Source organism: Sylvia atricapilla, chromosome 3, assembly GCF_009819655.1.
Source record: "Sylvia atricapilla isolate bSylAtr1 chromosome 3, bSylAtr1.pri, whole genome shotgun sequence".
Taxonomy (NCBI): domain Eukaryota; kingdom Metazoa; phylum Chordata; class Aves; order Passeriformes; family Sylviidae; genus Sylvia; species Sylvia atricapilla.
The window spans coordinates 894,116-913,320 of NC_089142.1; the positions used below are offsets into that span (position 1 = coordinate 894,116).

Below are 19,205 nucleotides of genomic sequence, written 5' to 3' on the forward strand. Positions count from 1 at the left end.
GAGGGCAGCCCGGAGGGTGGAGGGGGAGCGGGGTCCTTGGTGAGAGGCGGCGCGGCGGCGGCACAACGGGGTGAGGGCCGAGGTGAGCGGCGGTGTCGGGACGGGGCGGACAGTGAGGTTAGGGCTCTATCCTACATGGACAGGAGTGCAGGAAGGCTGAGAGGAGTCCCGAGTGGGTCCCGGGGAAAGAGGTGGGGGTTAGGGATAGGGGGCTCGGTCCGGATCGGGGGTCGGCCCTCAGTGGGCGGGGAATTGTGAGGGGAGTCAGGGCCTCGTTCGGGGAGAGTGAAGGGAACCCGGGGGTTCGTTCCCGATGGACGGGAGGCTCTGGGAAAAGGGTGAAAAGGACCCGAGGAGTCATTCCCCGATGGATGAAGGGCTCAGGAGTCGGCCCTGGATGGACGAGAAGGTTTGGGGAGGGCTGAGAGAAGCGCGTGTGTGTGTTTGGGGTGCAGCGGCTGCAGATGATGGTGCTGAGGGTCAGGGCCGTGTGGAGACAAGAAGGGAAAGGAGTAGAGGCTGTTCATGGAGTTGTGGATTATCCTGAGTTGGAAGAGATCCATGAGCATCAGAGAATCCAGCTCAGCTGTGGAATCCAGGCAAATCCTGCAGGCTCTGGAAGGAGCTTTGCCCTGGTGATTTGTGCGGGCACGGCTGAGCCTTTGGGGAGCCGGGAGAGCACTGGCTGCCGAAAATGAGGGGGCTGGGGGCGTTTTTGGGGGGCAGGAATGGGGGTGCATCGGGAGGAGACGGCTGTGTAATGCGGGAGGGAGGAGGAGGAGGTTACACCTGGGAGAAAGTTCTGTCAGCTGGGCAGAGAAAATTCCGGGAAAAAGCTCAGTCAGGTATGGGGATGGAGGTCGGCACAAGTGGAGGAGGAGCAGGATGCCTTGGAAAGGTCTGGTTTGGGGATCTTTGTTGGCAGGAGGAGCCTGGTTTGTGGGGTAGGAAGGGAGGAATTCCGCAGGGCACTTTCCAGGTGTGGAGCTGCACAGGGCTGGGTTTGGGACTGGGGTGTTCCTGTGCCACTCCATGGAAAAAACTTGGTGCTTGGGAGAGGAAGTTCTGGGATTTGAACCCCCAAAATGTGACAGAGGGTGATGAATGTTGGCATGGATCAACTAAAAACCTGGAGCTGCGTGCCCATGAGCCCTGGGCAGTAAAACCTGCAGATGAGGGTTTGCTTATAGGGAAACCCGATTTTGGAATGAGCTTCGGGGAAGCTGCAGAGGGATTTTTGAGGGGTGGAGGGCATGAACTTGCTCTGTTTTCCACAGGGAGGCACAGCACAAGCTCCTCAGCCTGGCACCAGGGGTGGACAAGGGGCAGGGGTGCCAAGGACACTGCGTCAGGAGGTGCTGCTGGCAGCAGGGCTGCCTGGGCACTGGGACAGTTTTCCAGTGGGAAGCGGTGGAGCAGTTTTTGGGAAGGAATTGAGAAGCTCACTGGGCAGTATTTATTCACAGGCAGATTTGTTTGTTCGCAAGCCAGGCTCCTCCTGGTCTGACCCTGCTCAGGGAGCGTGGTGGGAGGTGATTCCCTGTGCTGCTGCTGCTGCTGCTGCCCTTGGAGTGTCTGCCCCTCACCTTTCTGGCTCTGTGTGAGGCAGGCAGGTCTCTTCCCTTGGGATTGTTCTGGACACAGCAGCTTGGACTGACCCCAGCCTTTCCCTAGATTCCAAAATGAGTTCCATGCTGAGCTCTGCCCTGCGGAACCTCCCCGTGTCCTCAGCGTGGGCTGCCGGGGCCTGTGAGTATCTTCAGCTTTCATTGCTGGGCCATAAACTTCTGCTTGAAGTGTTGGGTTTGGAGGGGACCCTGGGATCTCAATCTGCCCCCTTCTCACCTTTAAAAGGCTGACAATGTTTAATTTTTAATTCCTGAGTACATTGTTGCCTTGGTTGTCCCTTCCCCTGTCAGATGGGGAGGAGTCTTGAGTTGACAGAAAGTGTGTCAAGTTTCTGAACAGAGTAAACTGCCCTACACCCCTCACACGGTCAGGTGTCTTACAGTGACATCATTTGCCTTTTTAACCCTTCTTGCAGAGACCAGAACTGTTTCTGACATTTTTTGGGGCATTTTTTCCCCCTTTCTTGTTTTCCAGTTGCTCGCTCGTTCAGCTGCTCCTCGCAGTTCCAAGCCTCAGGTAAGGGGAAAACACCAGGGATCTCAGTGGGTCTGTGCTAGACAAGGCTCTTTTGGAAGCTGCTTCCCTTTCCCGGGGTCTTTTTTCCACTTAAATCTTAGAAATGGAGCAGAGTGGTTCAGGTGTTCCTGAAAAGCTGCAAGCAAGGAAAACTTCAGCAGAGTCTTCTCATGCTCTGAGTGCCCTGGCTCCCAGCAGCCGTTCCCAGTCTGTCTCTGGCTCCCAGCAGCCATTCCCAGTCTGTCTCTGGCTCCCAGCAGCCATTCCCAGTCTGTCTCTGGCTCCCAGCAGCCATTCCCAGTCTGTAGTCACAGTCCACAGTGAATGGTTGGGATGCTCCATGCTCTGGGTTCATTGTGGGGGTTGCTCAAGCTTTGGGATTTGGGGAACAGGCTTGGACAGCAGCTCCCCATCATCCCCTGGGCTTTGGGAAGAGCCTGAGGGAATCTCCAGACAGTGCTGGAGTTTCAGCCTGGCACTGGCCTGTGGAATGATGCTGGATCATGACATCCCTTGTTTTGAACCTCTCCCACTAGTAAGAGAATTTCTTCCCATTATTCCCAAGAAATTCTTGGCTACGAGGGTGATGAGGCACAGGTTCCATCCCTGGAAATGTTCCAGGCCTGCTTGGATGGAGTTTGGAGCACCCTGGCTCTCCCAGGTGGAAGATGTCCCTGCCTGTGGCAGGGGTGGCACTGGATGAGCTTTAAGGGACCTTCCTACCCAAACCATTCAAAGATTCCAGCTCAGGTGTCCTGCTTTCCACTTATGCACCAAAAGGGGACAATTTTCTTTGTTTTCTAGAAGTTTCTGCGGGATCTGCATTAAAATTGCTGATGTTCTTGTCATCATTACTTCTCTCTTCACAGTCCAGCCCAAGACTAAGAAGACCTTGGGCAAAACTGGGGTGAAGAATGTGGTGGTGGTGGAGGGTGTCCGCATTCCCTTTCTGCAGTCTGGCACCTCGTGAGTATCTAAGGGGAGTAAAGCACACAAAACACCCTTTTAGCTTGGTTAACACTCAACTCTTTCTGGGAAAAAACCTCACTTGTTCATTTTAATGTAGTTATTCTTGGGCCTAAAGGCTCAGGAGGTGCCCTGAGTTGGGCTGCTGCAGTTATTCCAGCTTATTGAGTGCAGAAATGTGGTTTGAAGAAGGTTGGCTGTGTGCATGAATCCTGGGAAGGGTAAGGATTTATGGAGTGTAACTAGAAAAAGCAGTTGGAGAATGTATAGCACATGAAGCAGCAACTTTAACAAAACTGGCAGGACAGGGACCAAGAATCTGCTGTAGGCTCTTCTTCCTTCATTGCTGTGCCACCAAATCCACAGTTTAATTAGAACCACACCTGACTGCTGGGATGGAAAAGGGATTTCTTTATGGGATCACTGCTGCTTTTCTCTGGGTTTAGTGCAGTGATTGGAGCCCCTCTGCTTGGGAGCCAGGCTGGGGGTGCTCACCTGGAGAGGAGAAACTCCAAGGAGAGCTCAGAGCCTCTGGCAGGGCCTAAAGGGGCTCCAGGAGAGCTGCAGAGGGACTGGGGACAAGGGCTGCAGGGACAGGACACAGGGAATGGCTTCCCAGTGCCCAGGGCAGGGCTGGATGGGATTTTGGGCAGGAATTATTCCCTGGCAGGGTGGGCAGGGCTGGCACAGGGTGCCCAGAGCAGCTGGGGCTGCCCCTGGATCCCTGGCAGTGCCCAAGGCCAGGCTGGACACTGGGGTTGGAGCACCTGGGACAGTGGGAGGTGACCCTGGGACAGTGGGAGGTGTCCCTGGGACACTGGGAGGTGTCCCTGCCATGGCAGAGATGAGATGGGATGAGCTTCAGTGTCTCTTCCAACCCAAACCAATCTATGATTCCTTGAAATGTTTATTCAGAAGCACAGTGGTGCATTTCTGGTCCATCCCCACTTCTTGCTGCTGCTCAGTGCTCACAGGAGAGTTGTGTCCTGATTTCTCACACCTCTGAGTTTCTTCCTCTCTCCTTCACCTTCCAGGTATGCTGATCTGATGCCACATGACTTAGCCAGAGCAGCACTGCAGTAAGTAAATGGAACACTGGAAGGGCTCAGAATTCTTGTTAAACTGCTGAGGTTTCAGGAACAGCTTAGGTGCTTTATTTTTCCTGGCCTCCCTCCACAGTAGTGGGTGGCTTAAGCAGTGGGGTTTGTGTTGTTGTTGGTGTTGATGAAAAGAGATGGTGGTGGTGACAAATTTTAGTGAGTTTGATGCCCAGCTGTAGTTTTCCAGACACAGAGATCAGAGCTGCTGTTGAGCTGTGCTCACATCTGGTGGGCAAAACAACCTGGGCACCACAGGAAATTAAGTGACAACAAGGTTATTGAGCTAATTCTGTAACTCTCCTGTCCTTTCTGTCCTGAGGGTCATTAGAAGGGTTTGTTCTGTTGAGAGGCAGAGCAAAGTGCTGTGGAGAAGAGAGAAGGCTTGGAGAAGCCTGGAGATGGCTGCCCCATCCCTGGCAGTGTCCAAGACCAGGATAGAACTGGTTTGAAGCACCCTGAGATAGTGGAAGGTGTCCCTGCCCATAGCAGGGATTCCATGTTTTTTGCTCTTTACTTGGCTTTTCCTTTTCCTTATCAGTTCCCAAACAGATTCCTTCCATGAAAACCTTCAGACTTCCATTCCACTCTGCCTTTCCATTCTCACAAAAAAAAAAGGAGATGAAGTAGGAAAAAAAAAAAAAGAAAAAAATCAAGGGCATGACTTGATTTTAAGGACAAATCTCACTCCACTTGAACATCAACTCTTTTGGGAGAGGTGCTGTCAGCAGTGCACCAGCTGGTTAACACTGGATGGGCTTTGAGGTCCCTTCCCACCCAAACCACTCTGGGAACCATTTGATGATTCTGCCAGCCATTTTGTGGAAAGAGGGATGAAAGGGCTATAAAGCAGTTGCTTTAATAAAGGTCTGTAATGATTTATAGTGAAATTATCACCATGATTGTTTGCAGCCCATAATCAGCTCCACTTCCTACAGGCACATGAGATTTCTTCTGAGGGGAGGCCAGAAGCTGTGGCTCTGTTGTTGCCTTGTTCTCCAGCCAAGCTGGGCAGGAAGAGGATGTTGGAGAGGTTATAATTGATGTGATGCAAATTGTTTTGATCCTCTCCTTAGGGGCCTGCTGACCCGGACCAGTGTCCCAAGGGATGTTGTTGATTACATTGTTTATGGCACAGTTATCCAGGAGGTGAAAACCAGTAATGTTGCCAGAGAGGTGAGTTCTGTGCATGATTTCCCTCGGAGTCTGACCTCTGCAACTGCTCTGGAGATGACAAATCCTTGCTAAAAATGATTTCCCACTCCTATTGCTTGTTTCTATATGATTTGAGAGTATGAAGTAGTTGTGTAGTGCTGTCTGTTAAATGAGTTCCTGGGACTACAAGGAAAATGATTTTGTGATTCTCTGCCTCCTGTTGAAATAATCGGCCACAGATTTTCATATTTCAATGTTGTGAAGCTTCTGCTTGTCTCTTCCCTGCAAGGGAAGGTTTTGTTGAGGATTGTTGATCCCTCAGCTCCTAAATACCACTTGGACTTGAAGGCTGCCTTGCCCAATGTCCTGGGGAGGAGCAGAGGGTGCTCTGAGGCTTTGCTTTGTTGTGGTATTTATTTATTTCCTCGAGTTGGCTGCTCAAGACACAGCATTCACAGCATTTGAAGTGGAGCAGCTTTGCTGCCCTTTGTTCCAACAGCCAGAAAACACAATTCCTGTATTGTCCTCAGAGTCATGGGACAGGCAGCCTGATCTTTGCTAACCTGGAGCCTCTGCTGTGCTCTGCACCTGGATAAATCCATGATGTAACCCTGTGCAGCCTCAGCCTCGGGAATGCAAGGCCTGGCTTTGGTCACCTGCCAGTCAGATGGGGCTGCAGGGTAATTTTAACTTGGGAACAACTGCTGAACTTTCAACCAGTTGGCCACATCCCAAGTAGGGAAGGGCTCTGGGAGCTGCTCTGGGCTGCTCAGATGAGTCACTGCTCTGCACTTTGCTGCTCTCTGTGAAGACACAGTGCCTTGTGCTGAGTGGTCTAAATCACCCTTTTCACGTGTTGCCTTTGCCAATAAGGTGAAGCAGAGATAATGCTGAGTAGTTGGAGGCTATCCTGATGTGATTTTTTTTTTTAAATGTGAGGGGTGTGATTAGTTTGTCTCTTTATTAAAAAACGTGGAGGGGCAATGACTGTTCCTAGTGCTGCTGAGAGCCTCATAATTAGCTCATGCTGCCATAATTAACTAGGTGAAAACTCGATGTCTTTGTCTTCAAAGACAAAGGCAAGGTGTGCTGGGCAGGGGCAGCTCTGGCCTGGGAGCAGCAGCTGTAGGTTTAACAGCCACTCTTCTTGTTGTAGGCTGCCTTGGGAGCGGGATTCTCCGACAAAACTCCGGCCCACACCGTCACCATGGCCTGCATTTCCTCCAACCAGGCCATGACCACAGGTATGTGGGCTGGAGGGACGAGCTGTGGGGTTGAAAGGGAGTTTGGGAATTCTTTTTACAGCCCTTATTCAACTTGTACTATGTGTGAGTGTAAAAAGCCAACTGAAGAAATGCTGGAATGGAAGGAAAAAATGCAGTTATTTAGGGAAAAAGGAAGCTCAGGGGGACTTTGTGGCTCTGCACAACTCCCTGACAGGAGGGGACAGCCAGGGGTTTTTGGGCTCTGCTCCCAGGGAATAGGAACAGGATGAGAGGGAATGGCCTCAAGCTGTGCCAGGGGAGGTTCAGACTGGACATCAGCAGGAATTTCTCCCTGGAAAGGGTGATCAGGCATTGGAAGGGACTGTCCAGGGAATGGTGGAGTCCCCATCCCTGGAAGTGTCCAAGGAATTCCTGGACATGACACTCAGTGCTCTGGGCTGGTGACAAGGTGGGGATCAGTCACAGGTTGGATTTGTTACTCTGGGAGGTCTTTCCCAGCCTCAGTGATTCTGTGGAAGTTTTTTAGCCAACAAAATACAACGTGAACTGAGTGCCTGCTGTAGGCCTCCAGCAGCATCTCTGCCCAGAATCCGTGTTTATTTGAGAGGTCAAGACTGACCATGGTGAGAAAGTTGCTCCTTTCAGGCTCCTTTTATCTTTGGCTTGGCCTAAACAGGGCTAAGAAATGAAGCTGCAGCTCAAACTGCTGGGGCTGTCCTTCCCCTCCCTGTTCTGTGTGACAAGGACAAGTGGGAGACAAGTGACAGAAGCTCATGTTGTGTGAGCTTCCAGCCTCCTCCAGGGGCTGGAGGAGGAATGCAGGAGCAGCCAGAGCTCTGTCAGGGTGTGTATCCCTGCTCTGGAGCGTTTCTGGCAGTGCCTCCCCACTGAATTTCTCCAAGAGCCAGATGTATTTAGCTTTGTGAGGGTTCAACACCTCTGAGGGTGTCCAGCACCTCACAGATAATGGCTTAAAAGAACCAGTGAGGTGGCATGGTCGAGTGTGTCTTGAAAAAGCAAAAAGGTTTTACTAAAAGAAGAAAATAACACAAAAGCAAAGAGCAAAGGTGAGCACAGTGTAGGGACAGGTCCCACACACCTGCTACAACACCCTGAAAATGCTCTGAGAAGCCTCGTGCTCTCCCTTAAGTACTGAATGATTTAGGTGGGTTTTTTTGACAAACAGCCCAATAGAGAATGGCTACTTTTCTGAGGAACAGCTAAAGAGACCTATCAGTGTTTTTGTCTTGTCATTGAGCCAATTGCTGGGGATGTCTTGGTTTTGGACAGCCAGGTGTCTGCTAGAGAAAGCTGGAGCTTCCCTTGGAATGGTGAATGTAACCCCCTCCCTCCAAATTATTATAATTTTGCAATTAAGGGGGCTTTCAGGCAAAGAGATGGGAATAGGAATAACAGTTCCTTACTAGGAATATTAAAAATACAAATGTAGTAGTACAGAAGAAAAACCAAGCAAACAAGAAAAAAAAAAAAATCCTACAAACCCTGCCAGAGTCAGAGCACAACCTGCTCAGGCTGTTGGTGTGAGCCCAGCCCAAGCCTCCTGCAGTGACAGATGTGGTTCTGTGGCAGCAGAGATGATCCTGGAGAAGGTGCAGTGGTGCTGAGCTGGGGCTGCTCTCCCTCTGGGAATCCAGAGCACACAGGCTGTGCTGGGCTTCTGAATGCCAGGGCTGATCCAGGGGGGAATGCTGGGCTCCTGGCCCTGGGTGGAGCCTCTCCCAGTGGCTGCTGGAATTGTCTGAGCCCTGCAGTGAGCCTGGCTGGCCCATGGACAGCAGAGAGCCCTGGGATTGTGAGGGCTGGCTCCTAGAAGGGGTAAAGAAACACTGCCACAGATGGTTTTACAGCTGTCCAGTAACAGAAGACACCCACCCCCTCGCCCCTGGGGTTATGAGGAATGGGTTATACAAGAGATAAAGAAAAAAAAAACAAAAAAAACCCCAAACAAAACTCCCAACTGCTTTCAACAGATAGGAAATAGAAAACATATTTTTGGTTACAAATTGCAACCCAAGACACAGGAAAGCAAAGAAGTTTCTGGCTCCTTTTACCTTATAAAGAACAGCAAGGGGTGAGTCTTAAACCTTTCCCTGTATGGAAACATCTGCTGGGGTGTGGGGTGCTGAAACCAATCCCCCGCAGCCCCCCAGGGCTGGCTCAGTTTCTTGGGAGGCTTTGGGGGAATATTTCAGGGATAGGGCAAAGATCCAAAAGAGGCTCTTACCCCCAGGGTTGATCCAAGGCGTTTATTCCAGGAGAGGAAATGAGGGCAGGAGGCCCAGAGGGCAAGGGAGGTCCAGAAGGAGGGAAAGAGGGCTGGAGCCTTGGAGGGCCAGAGGGCAAGAGCAAGAAAAAGGAAGAACAGACCCTTATCAAGGTTTCTGTCCAGGGGGGATGGCTGGATCTCAGCCAATTAGGTCAAGAAAGGAAGGAAGGGTAAAACTACATGGTTACAGGCTTCAGGGGTTCTAGGGAAAAACCATTCCCCAGAGAAATACAACATTCCTTCACATAGAATCACAGAGAATCATGAGGTTGGAAGAGACCTACAAAATCATCCAGTCCATCCCAACACCAACACCTCAACTAAACCGTGGCACCAAAGTGCCACATCCAGTCTTCTCTTAAACACATCCAGGGATGGTGAATCCACCACCACATCCAGTCTTCTCTTAAACACATCCAGGGATGGTGAACCCACCACTGTGGGGGTGGGCAGAGCCCTGGCTGCTTTGCCCTGGAGAGAGCCAAGCTGAGGAGTTAAGAAAGAATTTTGCAACTTCACCCAGAGCCCCTAAGGCAAAAGACAAACTTTTTAGTCACGGCGACCTGTCCGGAGACCCACAAGCCCCCTCGGGATCTTATGTAGATCTGTTACAATTGATTGGTTTTGTACTCTTTTCCTCCCACCCTGGTGTCCCATAAAAACCCCTGGGTTTCCTCTGGTTGGCAGAGGTACCTCGTCCCTGGACCCCTTTCGCTGGTACCTTTGCAATAAAGTTACCACCTGCGGAAATTCCACACGAGACCTCTCTCTCTCTCATCATGGCCGGCTAAAAGAGGGGCAAACTTAAAAGGGCAAAGAGCTGAAATCCTTGAGCTGAAATCACTGAGCTGAAATCACTGAGCTGAAAATCACTGCTCTGCTTTTTTGCTGAGAAGCTCCTCTGCCAGCTGAAGAGCGCCCTGACCCCCCAAGAAGCTGTCTTTAGCGAGACATCTTTTGGGGGTGGTTGTGGCTCTCTGGGTCCCAAGCAGCTGGGGCTCTGCCCACCCCCACACACCACCTCCCCAGGTAGACCATTCCAGTGCTTTTTTACCCTTTATTTAAGAAATCTTTTCCTCCACCTGTCCTGGCAGGCGTGGGGATGATCGCGGCCGGGCAGTGTGACGTGGTGGTGGCCGGCGGCGTGGAGCTCATGTCTGACGTCCCCATCCGCCACAGCAGGAAGATGAGGAAGACCATGCTGACCCTCAACCGAGCCAAGAGCCTGGGCCAGAAGCTCTCTCTCATTTCCAAAATCCGCCCTGACTACTTCGCTCCTGAGGTATTTTATGGTTTTCGGGTATTTAGGTATTTGTAGGCGAATCCGCGGACGGCTGGGACAAGGAATTCTGCCAGCCTGGATATTCTAGAACGTGTGGGGTTATTGCAAGGGTTGTGGGTAAAAAAGGGCCTTGCCTTCAGCCACCAGCCTGGGCTGGAGGGGAGTCCCAAAGAGAGAGGGAGAAAGAACAGCAGGTGAGAGCTGAGAGAGAAGGAAGAGAGAGCAAGAGCAGGGGGAAGAGGAAGGGTGAGAGTTAAGAGGAGAGGTAAGAGAGGTAAGAGAACAAGGTCCTTGTTACAATCCATTATATCTCCTTTTGTGATGAATATTCTAATTTACAGTGACCAACCAACACAAGACATCAAATCCTATAGAATCTACACCCAGCCTGTAAGAACTGCTCTATCACCATACTGTGTTCTATTTTAAACTCTAAAAACTACTCTTTAAACTTTTCTGTTTTGCTGCATTGACCTTTGGATCCCTGAGCCAGCAGAAAGGGATTGTTCAATCCAAAGGGATTCTCCTGCAGCCAGACCATTGTTTTCAGGTTCTATAGTAACTAAGACTCAGTATCCTACAACTCAGCTTTCATTTCTATCCCCATTATAGGTTTCATATTTTCAGAATCTTTTGATAAGCAATCATATTGATAAGGTTTCCCTGATTCATCTTCCCCAACAGGTATTCAGTAAATCAGTTTAGAAAATGTGAACAGGGAATTTTTTGGCCTTGATGGAGAGGATCTAAGATGAGTGAGGTGGCTGCTGAGGTTCACCATGATTGATTTCTATCCTCTGCTTTGGGTTAAAACATTGATTAATGCATCTCACACCATTTGAGACTCTGCTTCTTCTTCCCACATGTTCATCTTTGGTAAACCCAACTTAGTGCAAAACCTCCATCTGCAACTCTTGGACAGACTGCTGCAGATGACAGAAAAAGCAGGGTTTTTTTGCCATAAATAAAAAGGTTATTCTGAAGTGTCAGAAGAATTCTGGAGTTGCAGGAATTTTACTAGATAACAGAAGCAACCCCCTTAGTATTAGACAGGAATATCCTCAGTATTTGAATTTTATTAATGCATCTTAAATAGGCTTTATAATTCTTGTTCCTGGCCAAATCCTGCCAGGGGCTGGATGTGTTCAGAATCCACAGGGCCATGTCAGGAGCAGAATAAGCCACTGCTCTGTCCTGGGGGTCACTGCAGGGTGAGTTGCAGTGTGGTGAGGATGGAAAGGGGCAGCACTTCCCTCCTTCCCATCCTGAGCTCTTCACAAGGAAACTGCATCTGTGTCATTCCCTTTTGTGTGAGGGCAGCAAGGCCCAGGTGAAGTGTGGCAGAGCTGAGGTAAGCATAAGGTGTGAAAAAAATTCCAGGCTTGAATGCATGCAGGGATTTCCTGAGTGCTGCTGGAAGAACTGAAACTAAGCCAAAATCACCTCTGGGCTCTGCTTTTGGGCGAGGAGGTATTTGGCAAGGAGTTTTGAGGTCCCAGGATGTGGTGTTTGAGCTGAATCTAAAAGGTTTGGTCACCCTTTGTCATGTCACCCTGTTAAATGCACAGGCAGCTGCTCTCAGCACAGTTCTGGAACCTCTGGAGTAATTTCTTACACAAATTTTACATATGTAGTTCTGTCTTTTCTATCTTAGAGTGCTAGCAATGATACATTACATTTTCTTTATGTCTAAGGCTCAATTACCTTTGCTACTGAACTTCAAACTAAGCTTTAGAGCTTTTTTTATTAACTAAATAAAAGGCTCTTTATTTGCTTAAGGCACTTAAAATATTCTTTACTTATTTAAAATGAAAACTTACATTTGTGCTTCATGTTAGCACAGATTTATGTATTTTACTTTCTCTGAAGGTTTTAGTTCTGCCCTTACATTTCTGAGTACTTTGTAAATATCACCCAGAGGGATTTTACATCCCAACAAGCAGCAGCCTGGACCTTGGGGGTTTTTATTCCAAATTTTTGGAAAGGGAGATGGTTTCTCTGACACATTTGGCAGAGTCCGTTGTGACCTGGTCGCCGTGCGTTAATCGCGCCGCTCTGAATTAACAAAGGGACGCGCCTCTCTCTGACCACACAGCTCTGTGTGCTCTCTCAGGAGGTTTTTTTTCTTCTTTAACCTGTGCTTTAACTTTCCCTGCTTGCCTGCAGCTGCCAGCTGTGGCAGAGTTCTCCACCAGTGAGACCATGGGACACTCTGCTGACCGCCTGGCCGCCGCCTTCGGCGTCTCCCGCCTGGAGCAGGACGAGTACGCCCTCCGCTCCCACACCTTGGCCAAGAAAGCCCAGGATGAGGGGCTGCTGCAGGACGTGGTGCCCTTCAAAGTGCCAGGTGACAGTGCCCGTGTGCCAAGGCCACCACTGCTCAGTGATCCAGGGAGTTTTAGAGGGTTTGGGCAGGTTTTAGCGGGATCTGTTTGTGCCTGGAAAGCTGCTGGCGTTGGCAGTGTGTTTGTAAAGGGGATGTCTGAGTGTGTCAACGCAGAACCGTGGGGTGGTTTGGGTGGGAAGGGACATTAAAGGTCACCCAGTCCCACCCCTGACACCTTCTACTGTCCCAGGGTGTTCCAAGCTCCATCCAGCCTGGCCTTGGACACTTCCAGGAATCCAGGGGCAGCCTCAGCTTCTCTGGGAATTCCATCCCAGCCCCTCCTTGCCCTCACAACGAAGAGTTCCCTCCCAATATCTCATCTAACCCTGAGGTTATCTATCTAACCCTGCCCTCTGTCATACCTTCACATATTTAATTTTTTTTTCTTGCCAACGCCTCATCTGTGCTAATGAGGTGACAGAGCAAGGAAAATCAGGACAGTTGGACATGGAATAATCCCCCTGCTCTTCCACCAGGCAAGAGAAACCACCTTTATAGCCCAGAATACCAACAACAAACACAGGCCCAACAAAATCCCACTCTGCTAACTCAGGTGCTGGCTGGGAAGAGCTGGAATGTGGCAGGGTCCATTTCACAAGGCCTCACACTCCTTGCTGGGAGGTGAAACAAGTCTGGGGAGACCTTTAAACTGTCCCCCTCACCCCCCAGGAGCCAGGGGACACACCTTGCTGCCATACCTGTTCATTTGGGAACTCTAATTGGTATCCTGGAGAAATTTTCCTTGTAGATCCACAGTTCCATGTGCTTTTTTTTTTTATATACAGTTAATACTTTTTCTTAACAGGCTTATTTAGCAGTTCACATAGTTACAGATGGATGTATTTGGGTTTTCCCAGTGCTCTTTATTCCTCCAACTCAGCATGTGGATGCAAACTGATTTAAGCTCTCCATTTAGGCTTTTTTACCTAAATTTAAATTCTTTTCTCAATTGCATTTCCCATGTAGTATTTTTTCCTTCCAGTAAACAGATGGCAGCACTTTGTTTTTGCTGTCTTTTGAGGAAAAGTGAGGTAGCTTCAATTTTTATTTTTAGCTATCTTAAGTATCTGATGCCACCAACAGATTTTCCTTTTTTTCCCTCCTTGCGTTTGTCCTGAACCCCAGAATTTTCTGATTTTTTTTTCCCTCCCTGCAGTCCAGATAATGAAATTCTTGTGCTTTGCTGATTTTCTGTAGTTTAAATGTACTTTTTTTTCCTTCACCAGGCAAAGACACAGTCACCAAAGATAACGGGATCCGGCCGTCCTCCATGGAGCAGATGGGAAAACTGAAGCCAGCCTTTGTCAAACCCTATGGAACAGTCACAGCAGCCAACTCCTCCTTCCTGGTAATTCCTGTTCCCAGCACTGTCAGCCAGAGGGGAGAGCTGTCCACCTGACCCTCTGCCCTCCCTTAGCTGCCATCACCTGGGAATGAGCTTTTTGAAATCAACTTTCTGGATTTTCCGGGTGTAACTTGGAGCTCCGTTGTAATCTGGTGAATTTGGCTATTGGATCGTTTCATTTTAAAGTCCATCACAAAGCCCCTGAAGTTTTGGGAATCTGTTGGCTTCTCTGTAGCTGCTTCACAAGGGTCAGTCCCTTCAAGGGCCCCTGGAGGGATTCTGTCCCAGGATGGGGTTGGTCACATTGTACAACTGAAGTCTGTAGGTCTGGTCTGAACTTCACACAATCATGGAATGGTTTGGGTTGGAAGGGACCTTAAATCTCATCCAGGGACACCTTCCACTATCCTAAGTTGCTCCAAGCCCTGTCCAACCTGGCTGTGGACACTTCAGGGATCCAGGGGCAGCCACAGCTCTGAAGGGACAGGACACAGAGAATGGCTTCCCACTGCCAGGGTTAGATGGGATATTGGGAAGGAATTCCTCCCTTTGAGGGTGGGCAGGGCTGGCACAGGGTGCCCAGAGCAGCTGGGGCTGCCCCTGGATCCCTGGAAGTGATCCCTGGCAGTGCCCAAGGCCAGGCTGGATGGGGTTTGTGATGCCTGGAAACAGAACACAAACTTTTCCAGACAACGTTAGAATGACAATATAAAAGCAAACCTTTCCTTGAAAGCCTTCAGGTACAGAATACGGTACAAATCCACATCCTGAATTAGATTTGTACCATTTAATACGAGATTGGGCAATTAGAACATCCAGCCAGTATTATCCAATTCGAGGAGCAGTTGGTTCAGGAATTCCCCCATGGCATCTCTCCTCCTCATCTCCTACACTACCTTTATCATGTCTGTGATTACATGCTGCAAAATAAAATGTCCTGGGACAAGTAACAGGCAAGACTAAACAATATTTTAGGAATGCATGGATAAGAGTTTGTTCACTGTGGGAAAAAAAAGCTGGAAAAGCACTGGAAGCTATACCTAAGCTTTTAACAGTTTACAAAGTTACAAATATGTGAAGAATAGATAAAAGCTAAAAACTTTGAGCACTTGGAGCAGCCTGGAGTAGTGGGAGGTGTCCAATGGCAGGGAGTGGAACTGGTTGTGGTTTAAGGTCTCCTCCAACCCAAATGATTTAATCACTCCATGATTTGATGTGCCAAACCCACAGCGCTCATTTTTGTCACGTGGTGAGCCTGTGGCTTATGTCATCCCGGAATTATTCTCATGTTTTGGGGATGGAAGCAGGAGGACAGCTGAATGTTTTGGGATAACCAACTTGTCCCAGGCCTGGCAGGGCTTTTAGGCACCTCTGTCCTGGGTGAAACCAGGGAGCATTGTGCCTATGAGCTGTGAGGAAATCCTTCAGCAGTTCGTGTGCTGGCATCACTAGCGATCATCCAGCCCTCCATCCACTCAATGCAGCAGCCTTGTCTTTTGGCCCCTGTCGTGGTGGGGTGTCCTGGAGGCTCTGGTGGTGTTCAGCTCCTCTCCTGGTGAAGGCTGTGGGGCTCAGGGTGTGCAGATCCTTCACTCCTCACCCTTCTCCCTGCCCGTTCCAGACCGACGGAGCGTCGGCGATGCTCATCATGTCTGAGGAGAAGGCCCTGGCCATGGGATACAAACCAAAGGCCTACCTAAGGTAGGAGGGGCTGCTCCAATGACCTCTGCTCCCTCTTCCTTCTCCTCTCCCTGGCACTGACAGCCCTTTTTCCTGCACAGGGATTTCGTCTACGTGTCCCAGGATCCCAAGGACCAGCTGCTCCTGGGGTAGGTGGAGATGGAGAGCATCCCCCCCACAGCCCCTGCTCCCCCAACAGCCAGGTTGTGTTTTTTGGGAGGTGCCTCAGGAGATGTTGCATCTCTTCAGGCCTTCATGAGGTGGGAGAGCAGCTGTGGCAGGAACAGCCCAGGATTGCTGGGGCACCTCAGCAGGAGTTGTGGGGACGGGCAGAGCTGGGCCATGAGCCCAGAGAGAAGGATGTGACTCTGGAAAAAGAGGGATGGTGCTGACAGGGAACACAGATACAAGACTTGTGTTTCTTCCTTCCTCCAGCCCTACCTATGCCACTCCCAAAGTGCTGGAGAAGGCCGGGCTCTCCCTGAGTGACATCGATGTGTTTGAGTTCCACGAGGCCTTTGCTGTAAGTGCTGGAAATCTGGGATGGCTCCCTGCAGCCATCAGCTTTGGGATATCACCAATGTCACCCTCTCCTCCCTTGCAGGGACAGATCCTGGCTAACCTGAAAGCCATGGATTCGGATTGGTTTGCACAGAACTACATGGGCAGGAAGTCAAAGGTAAGGCACATTCAGGACATTCTCCTCTTTGTCCTGCCCCTCCAGGTCCTTGTCCCCTCTCCAGCTCTCCTGGAGCCCCTTTAGGCCCTGGAAGGGGCTCTGAGGTCTCCTTGGAGCCTTCTCCAGGTGAGCACCCCCAGCTCTCCCAGCCTTTTCTCCAGAGCAGAGGGGCTCCAGCCCCAGGAGCAGCTCTGTGGCCTCCTCTGGACCCACTTTCCTGTAAAGTTCAGTTCAACTTTGGGCTTACTGGGCTCTCCCCTGGCAGCTGCTGCTGCTGCACAGCCAGGCTCTGGTTGTGTCCTGTGAGGAGCAGTGATGCTCCTTGAGCACAGGTTAGCAAATCCCAATTTTAGGCGATTTCTTTGGGAAATGAACTTTCTTCGGGATGCTATTCCCATTGTCGGCAGGAGGTGGAGATCCAGAGCCACAATCCTTGTAGAGGAGGGTGTTAAGAACAGTGCAGGGCTTCCCTGAGGTGAAGCAGGAACTCCTTTGGGGTGGTTTTATCCCCTCATCGGCCACCTGGATGTGCCATTCTGAACTGCTGTAGGCTTGGGGTTGGCATTAGGTGGGATGACCCCCTTCCAGCCAGGTGATGATGGGATGTGTCCCTCAGCATGTCCCTCTGTGTGCCCACAGGTTGGAGCTCCTCCCCTGGACAAGTTCAACACCTGGGGGGGCTCCTTGTCCCTGGGACACCCCTTTGGGGCCACGGGCTGCCGCCTGGTCATCACTGCTGCCCACAGGCTGAAGAAGGAGGGGGGACAGTACGGCCTGGTCGCTGCCTGTGCTGCAGGAGGGCAGGTAATGGTGCTGTGCTCCAGCCTGGGCCCTTGGGAGAGGGCAGGAATGGCAGGGCTGATCCTGCAGGGACTCTGCAGTCCTGTCTGGTTACCCCAGCTCTGAGTGCTGGGTGTTCAGAGCTCCCTCTGGCTGCCCCCCATCACCACTCAGTCCTGTCCCTGTGCCCTGGGAGCAGAGCCCGACCCCCCCTGGCTGTCCCCTCCTGGCAGGGAGTTGTGCAGAGCCACAAGGTCCCTCCTGAGCTCCTTTTCTCCAGCCTCAGCCCCTCTCCCAGCTCCTCAGCCTCTCCTGGGGCTCCAGTCCCTTCCCAGCCCCTGCAGGTGTCTCTTGTCAGGAGGGGCCTAGAGCTGTCCCCCGCACTGGAGGTGTCCCAGCAGTGCCAGCACAGGGGACAGGTGGCCCTGCTGCCACCCCAGAGCTGGCACAGCCCAGGGGACAGTGGCCTCTTGCCCACCTTGCCACCCCTGGACTCATGTCCAGCTGCTGTGGCTCACGTTCTTGGTGCTGTGCCTTGCAGCCTGGGTGTGTGTCTGTAATAATTAGTCTGGTCTGTGTTAATGAGCCATCTCTGTGATGTTTTGTCTCTCTCTGTTGCAGGGACACGCCATGATCGTGGAGCTTTACCCCCAGTAACAGCCCTGGGAGTGTGGCCCCTCCGTCCTGTGCCTGGCGATGCCATTTCAATGCACTAATAAATCCTACCCCCAATCCTTCTGGGAGAGGGGATTTGTGGCCTTTGTCAATCCCTTTTATCTACTCAGCCAGTAATTTTTCTCTAATGAGCACGCTCTATTCCACTTCCAGGAGAGGAACAGTTAATGTGGCTCTGAGTCTCTGCAGGCTCCTTGTAACTGTCTGATCCCTCTGGTAACTCGTCAGGATTTCTCCCACTGGGGAACAAAAATTATTCCAAAGCTCTCTGTGGAGAATTGTGTTTGGAGATCAGGAGAACGTGAAGCAGTGGAGGTGGGTGGGCTGAGAGGGGAGGTAATGCTGTGGGGAGGAGCAGTTCTTTGGGGCAGCAGGTTCAGTCCCAGGGCTGAGCTGGCCTCTGAGGGGGGCAGTTTGCTCCGTGCTGTCCAAATGTTGGAATGAGCAAATTGCATCTGATGAATAAATGTCGCTGATGGAACTGCAATAAATCAGGACAAAACCCAGTTCTGGCTGTTTTCTTTCTGTAGCCTTCACCTGAAATCCTTTGGGGACTGTTCCTGTGGTGGTGGCTCTCTGAAATCATGGAATCACAGCTGCTGTGAGTGGGCAGGGGCTTTTAAAGGTCACCAAATGCAACCCCTGCCATGGCAGGGACACCTCCCACTGTCCCAGGGTCACCTCCCACTGTCCCAGGAGCTCCAACCCCAGTGTCCAGCCTGGCCTTGGGCACTGCCAGGGATCCAGGGGCAGCCCCAGCTGCTCTGGGCACCCTGTGCCAGCCCTGCCCACCCTGCCAGGGAACAATTCCTGCCCCAGAGCCCATCCAGCCCTGCCCTGGGCACTGGGAAGCCATTCCCTGTGTCCTGTCCCTGCAGCCCTTGTCCCCAGTCCCTCTGCAGCTCTCCTGGAGCCCCTTTAGGCCCTGCCAGAGGCTCTGAGGTATTGATAAACAAGTGCAGACCTGTCTTTCTCCCACACATTAGGAAAGGTGAGACAGTTGTTCTTTTGTTTCATATCCTCGTTATTTTCTTCCTTTCCTTCTCATGGCTTCACGATGCTGAGGGAGGCTGCTGTTACCTGGCAGGGAGCAGAGTTTCTCCTAAAGCTCCTCGCAAACACTTTGGAGTCGTTTTTATGACAGGAGCAGTTTCTGCCGCCCACCAGCTGCTGCCCGGCCCCGCTCCGGGGCTCGGCTGAGATAAGGGATGGTGAAACCTCTGCGCTGCTCCTGTTTATTCTTCCTTAGAAATCTTGCGCCACAGCATTGCTCCAGGGGAAGAGGGTAACTGCCAAGGCCAGAGAAGGGCCGGGATTGGTTTAGAATCACAGAACCGTTCCGGGTGGAAAAGAAAACTGAGATCGTCATCGAGTCCAGCCACACCTCCAGCGCAGCCGCTGAACCCATGTGCTCAAGTTCCACATCCACGCGGCTGTTAAATCCTCCCGGGATGTGCGCTCCAGCCCTGCCCTCGGCAGCTGCTTTTTGGGGGGTTTATCCC

At 51.1% G+C, this 19,205-nt stretch overlaps 1 protein-coding gene across 2 annotated transcripts; it reads left to right on the plus strand.

The window, feature by feature from the left end:
* Positions 1-54: 54 nt before the first annotated feature.
* On the plus strand, positions 55-18,209 carry HADHB (hydroxyacyl-CoA dehydrogenase trifunctional multienzyme complex subunit beta). 2 transcript variants are annotated; one of them, XM_066314569.1, is made up of 16 exons: positions 55-117; positions 1,675-1,749; positions 2,104-2,145; positions 3,015-3,111; positions 4,146-4,190; positions 5,285-5,384; positions 6,520-6,607; positions 9,971-10,158; positions 12,325-12,505; positions 13,771-13,892; positions 15,511-15,590; positions 15,671-15,718; positions 16,005-16,092; positions 16,174-16,248; positions 16,888-17,052; positions 17,650-18,209. In XM_066314569.1, the coding sequence occupies exons 2-16, from the start codon at positions 1,683-1,685 to the stop codon at positions 17,683-17,685; spliced, it is 1,422 nt and encodes a 473-aa protein (XP_066170666.1). In that variant the 5' UTR covers positions 55-117; positions 1,675-1,682; the 3' UTR covers positions 17,686-18,209. The 2 variants fall into 2 exon arrangements, with proteins under 2 accessions (XP_066170666.1, XP_066170667.1); XM_066314570.1 differs by having other exon boundaries at positions 62-82.
* The last annotated feature ends 996 nt before the right edge of the window (positions 18,210-19,205 follow it).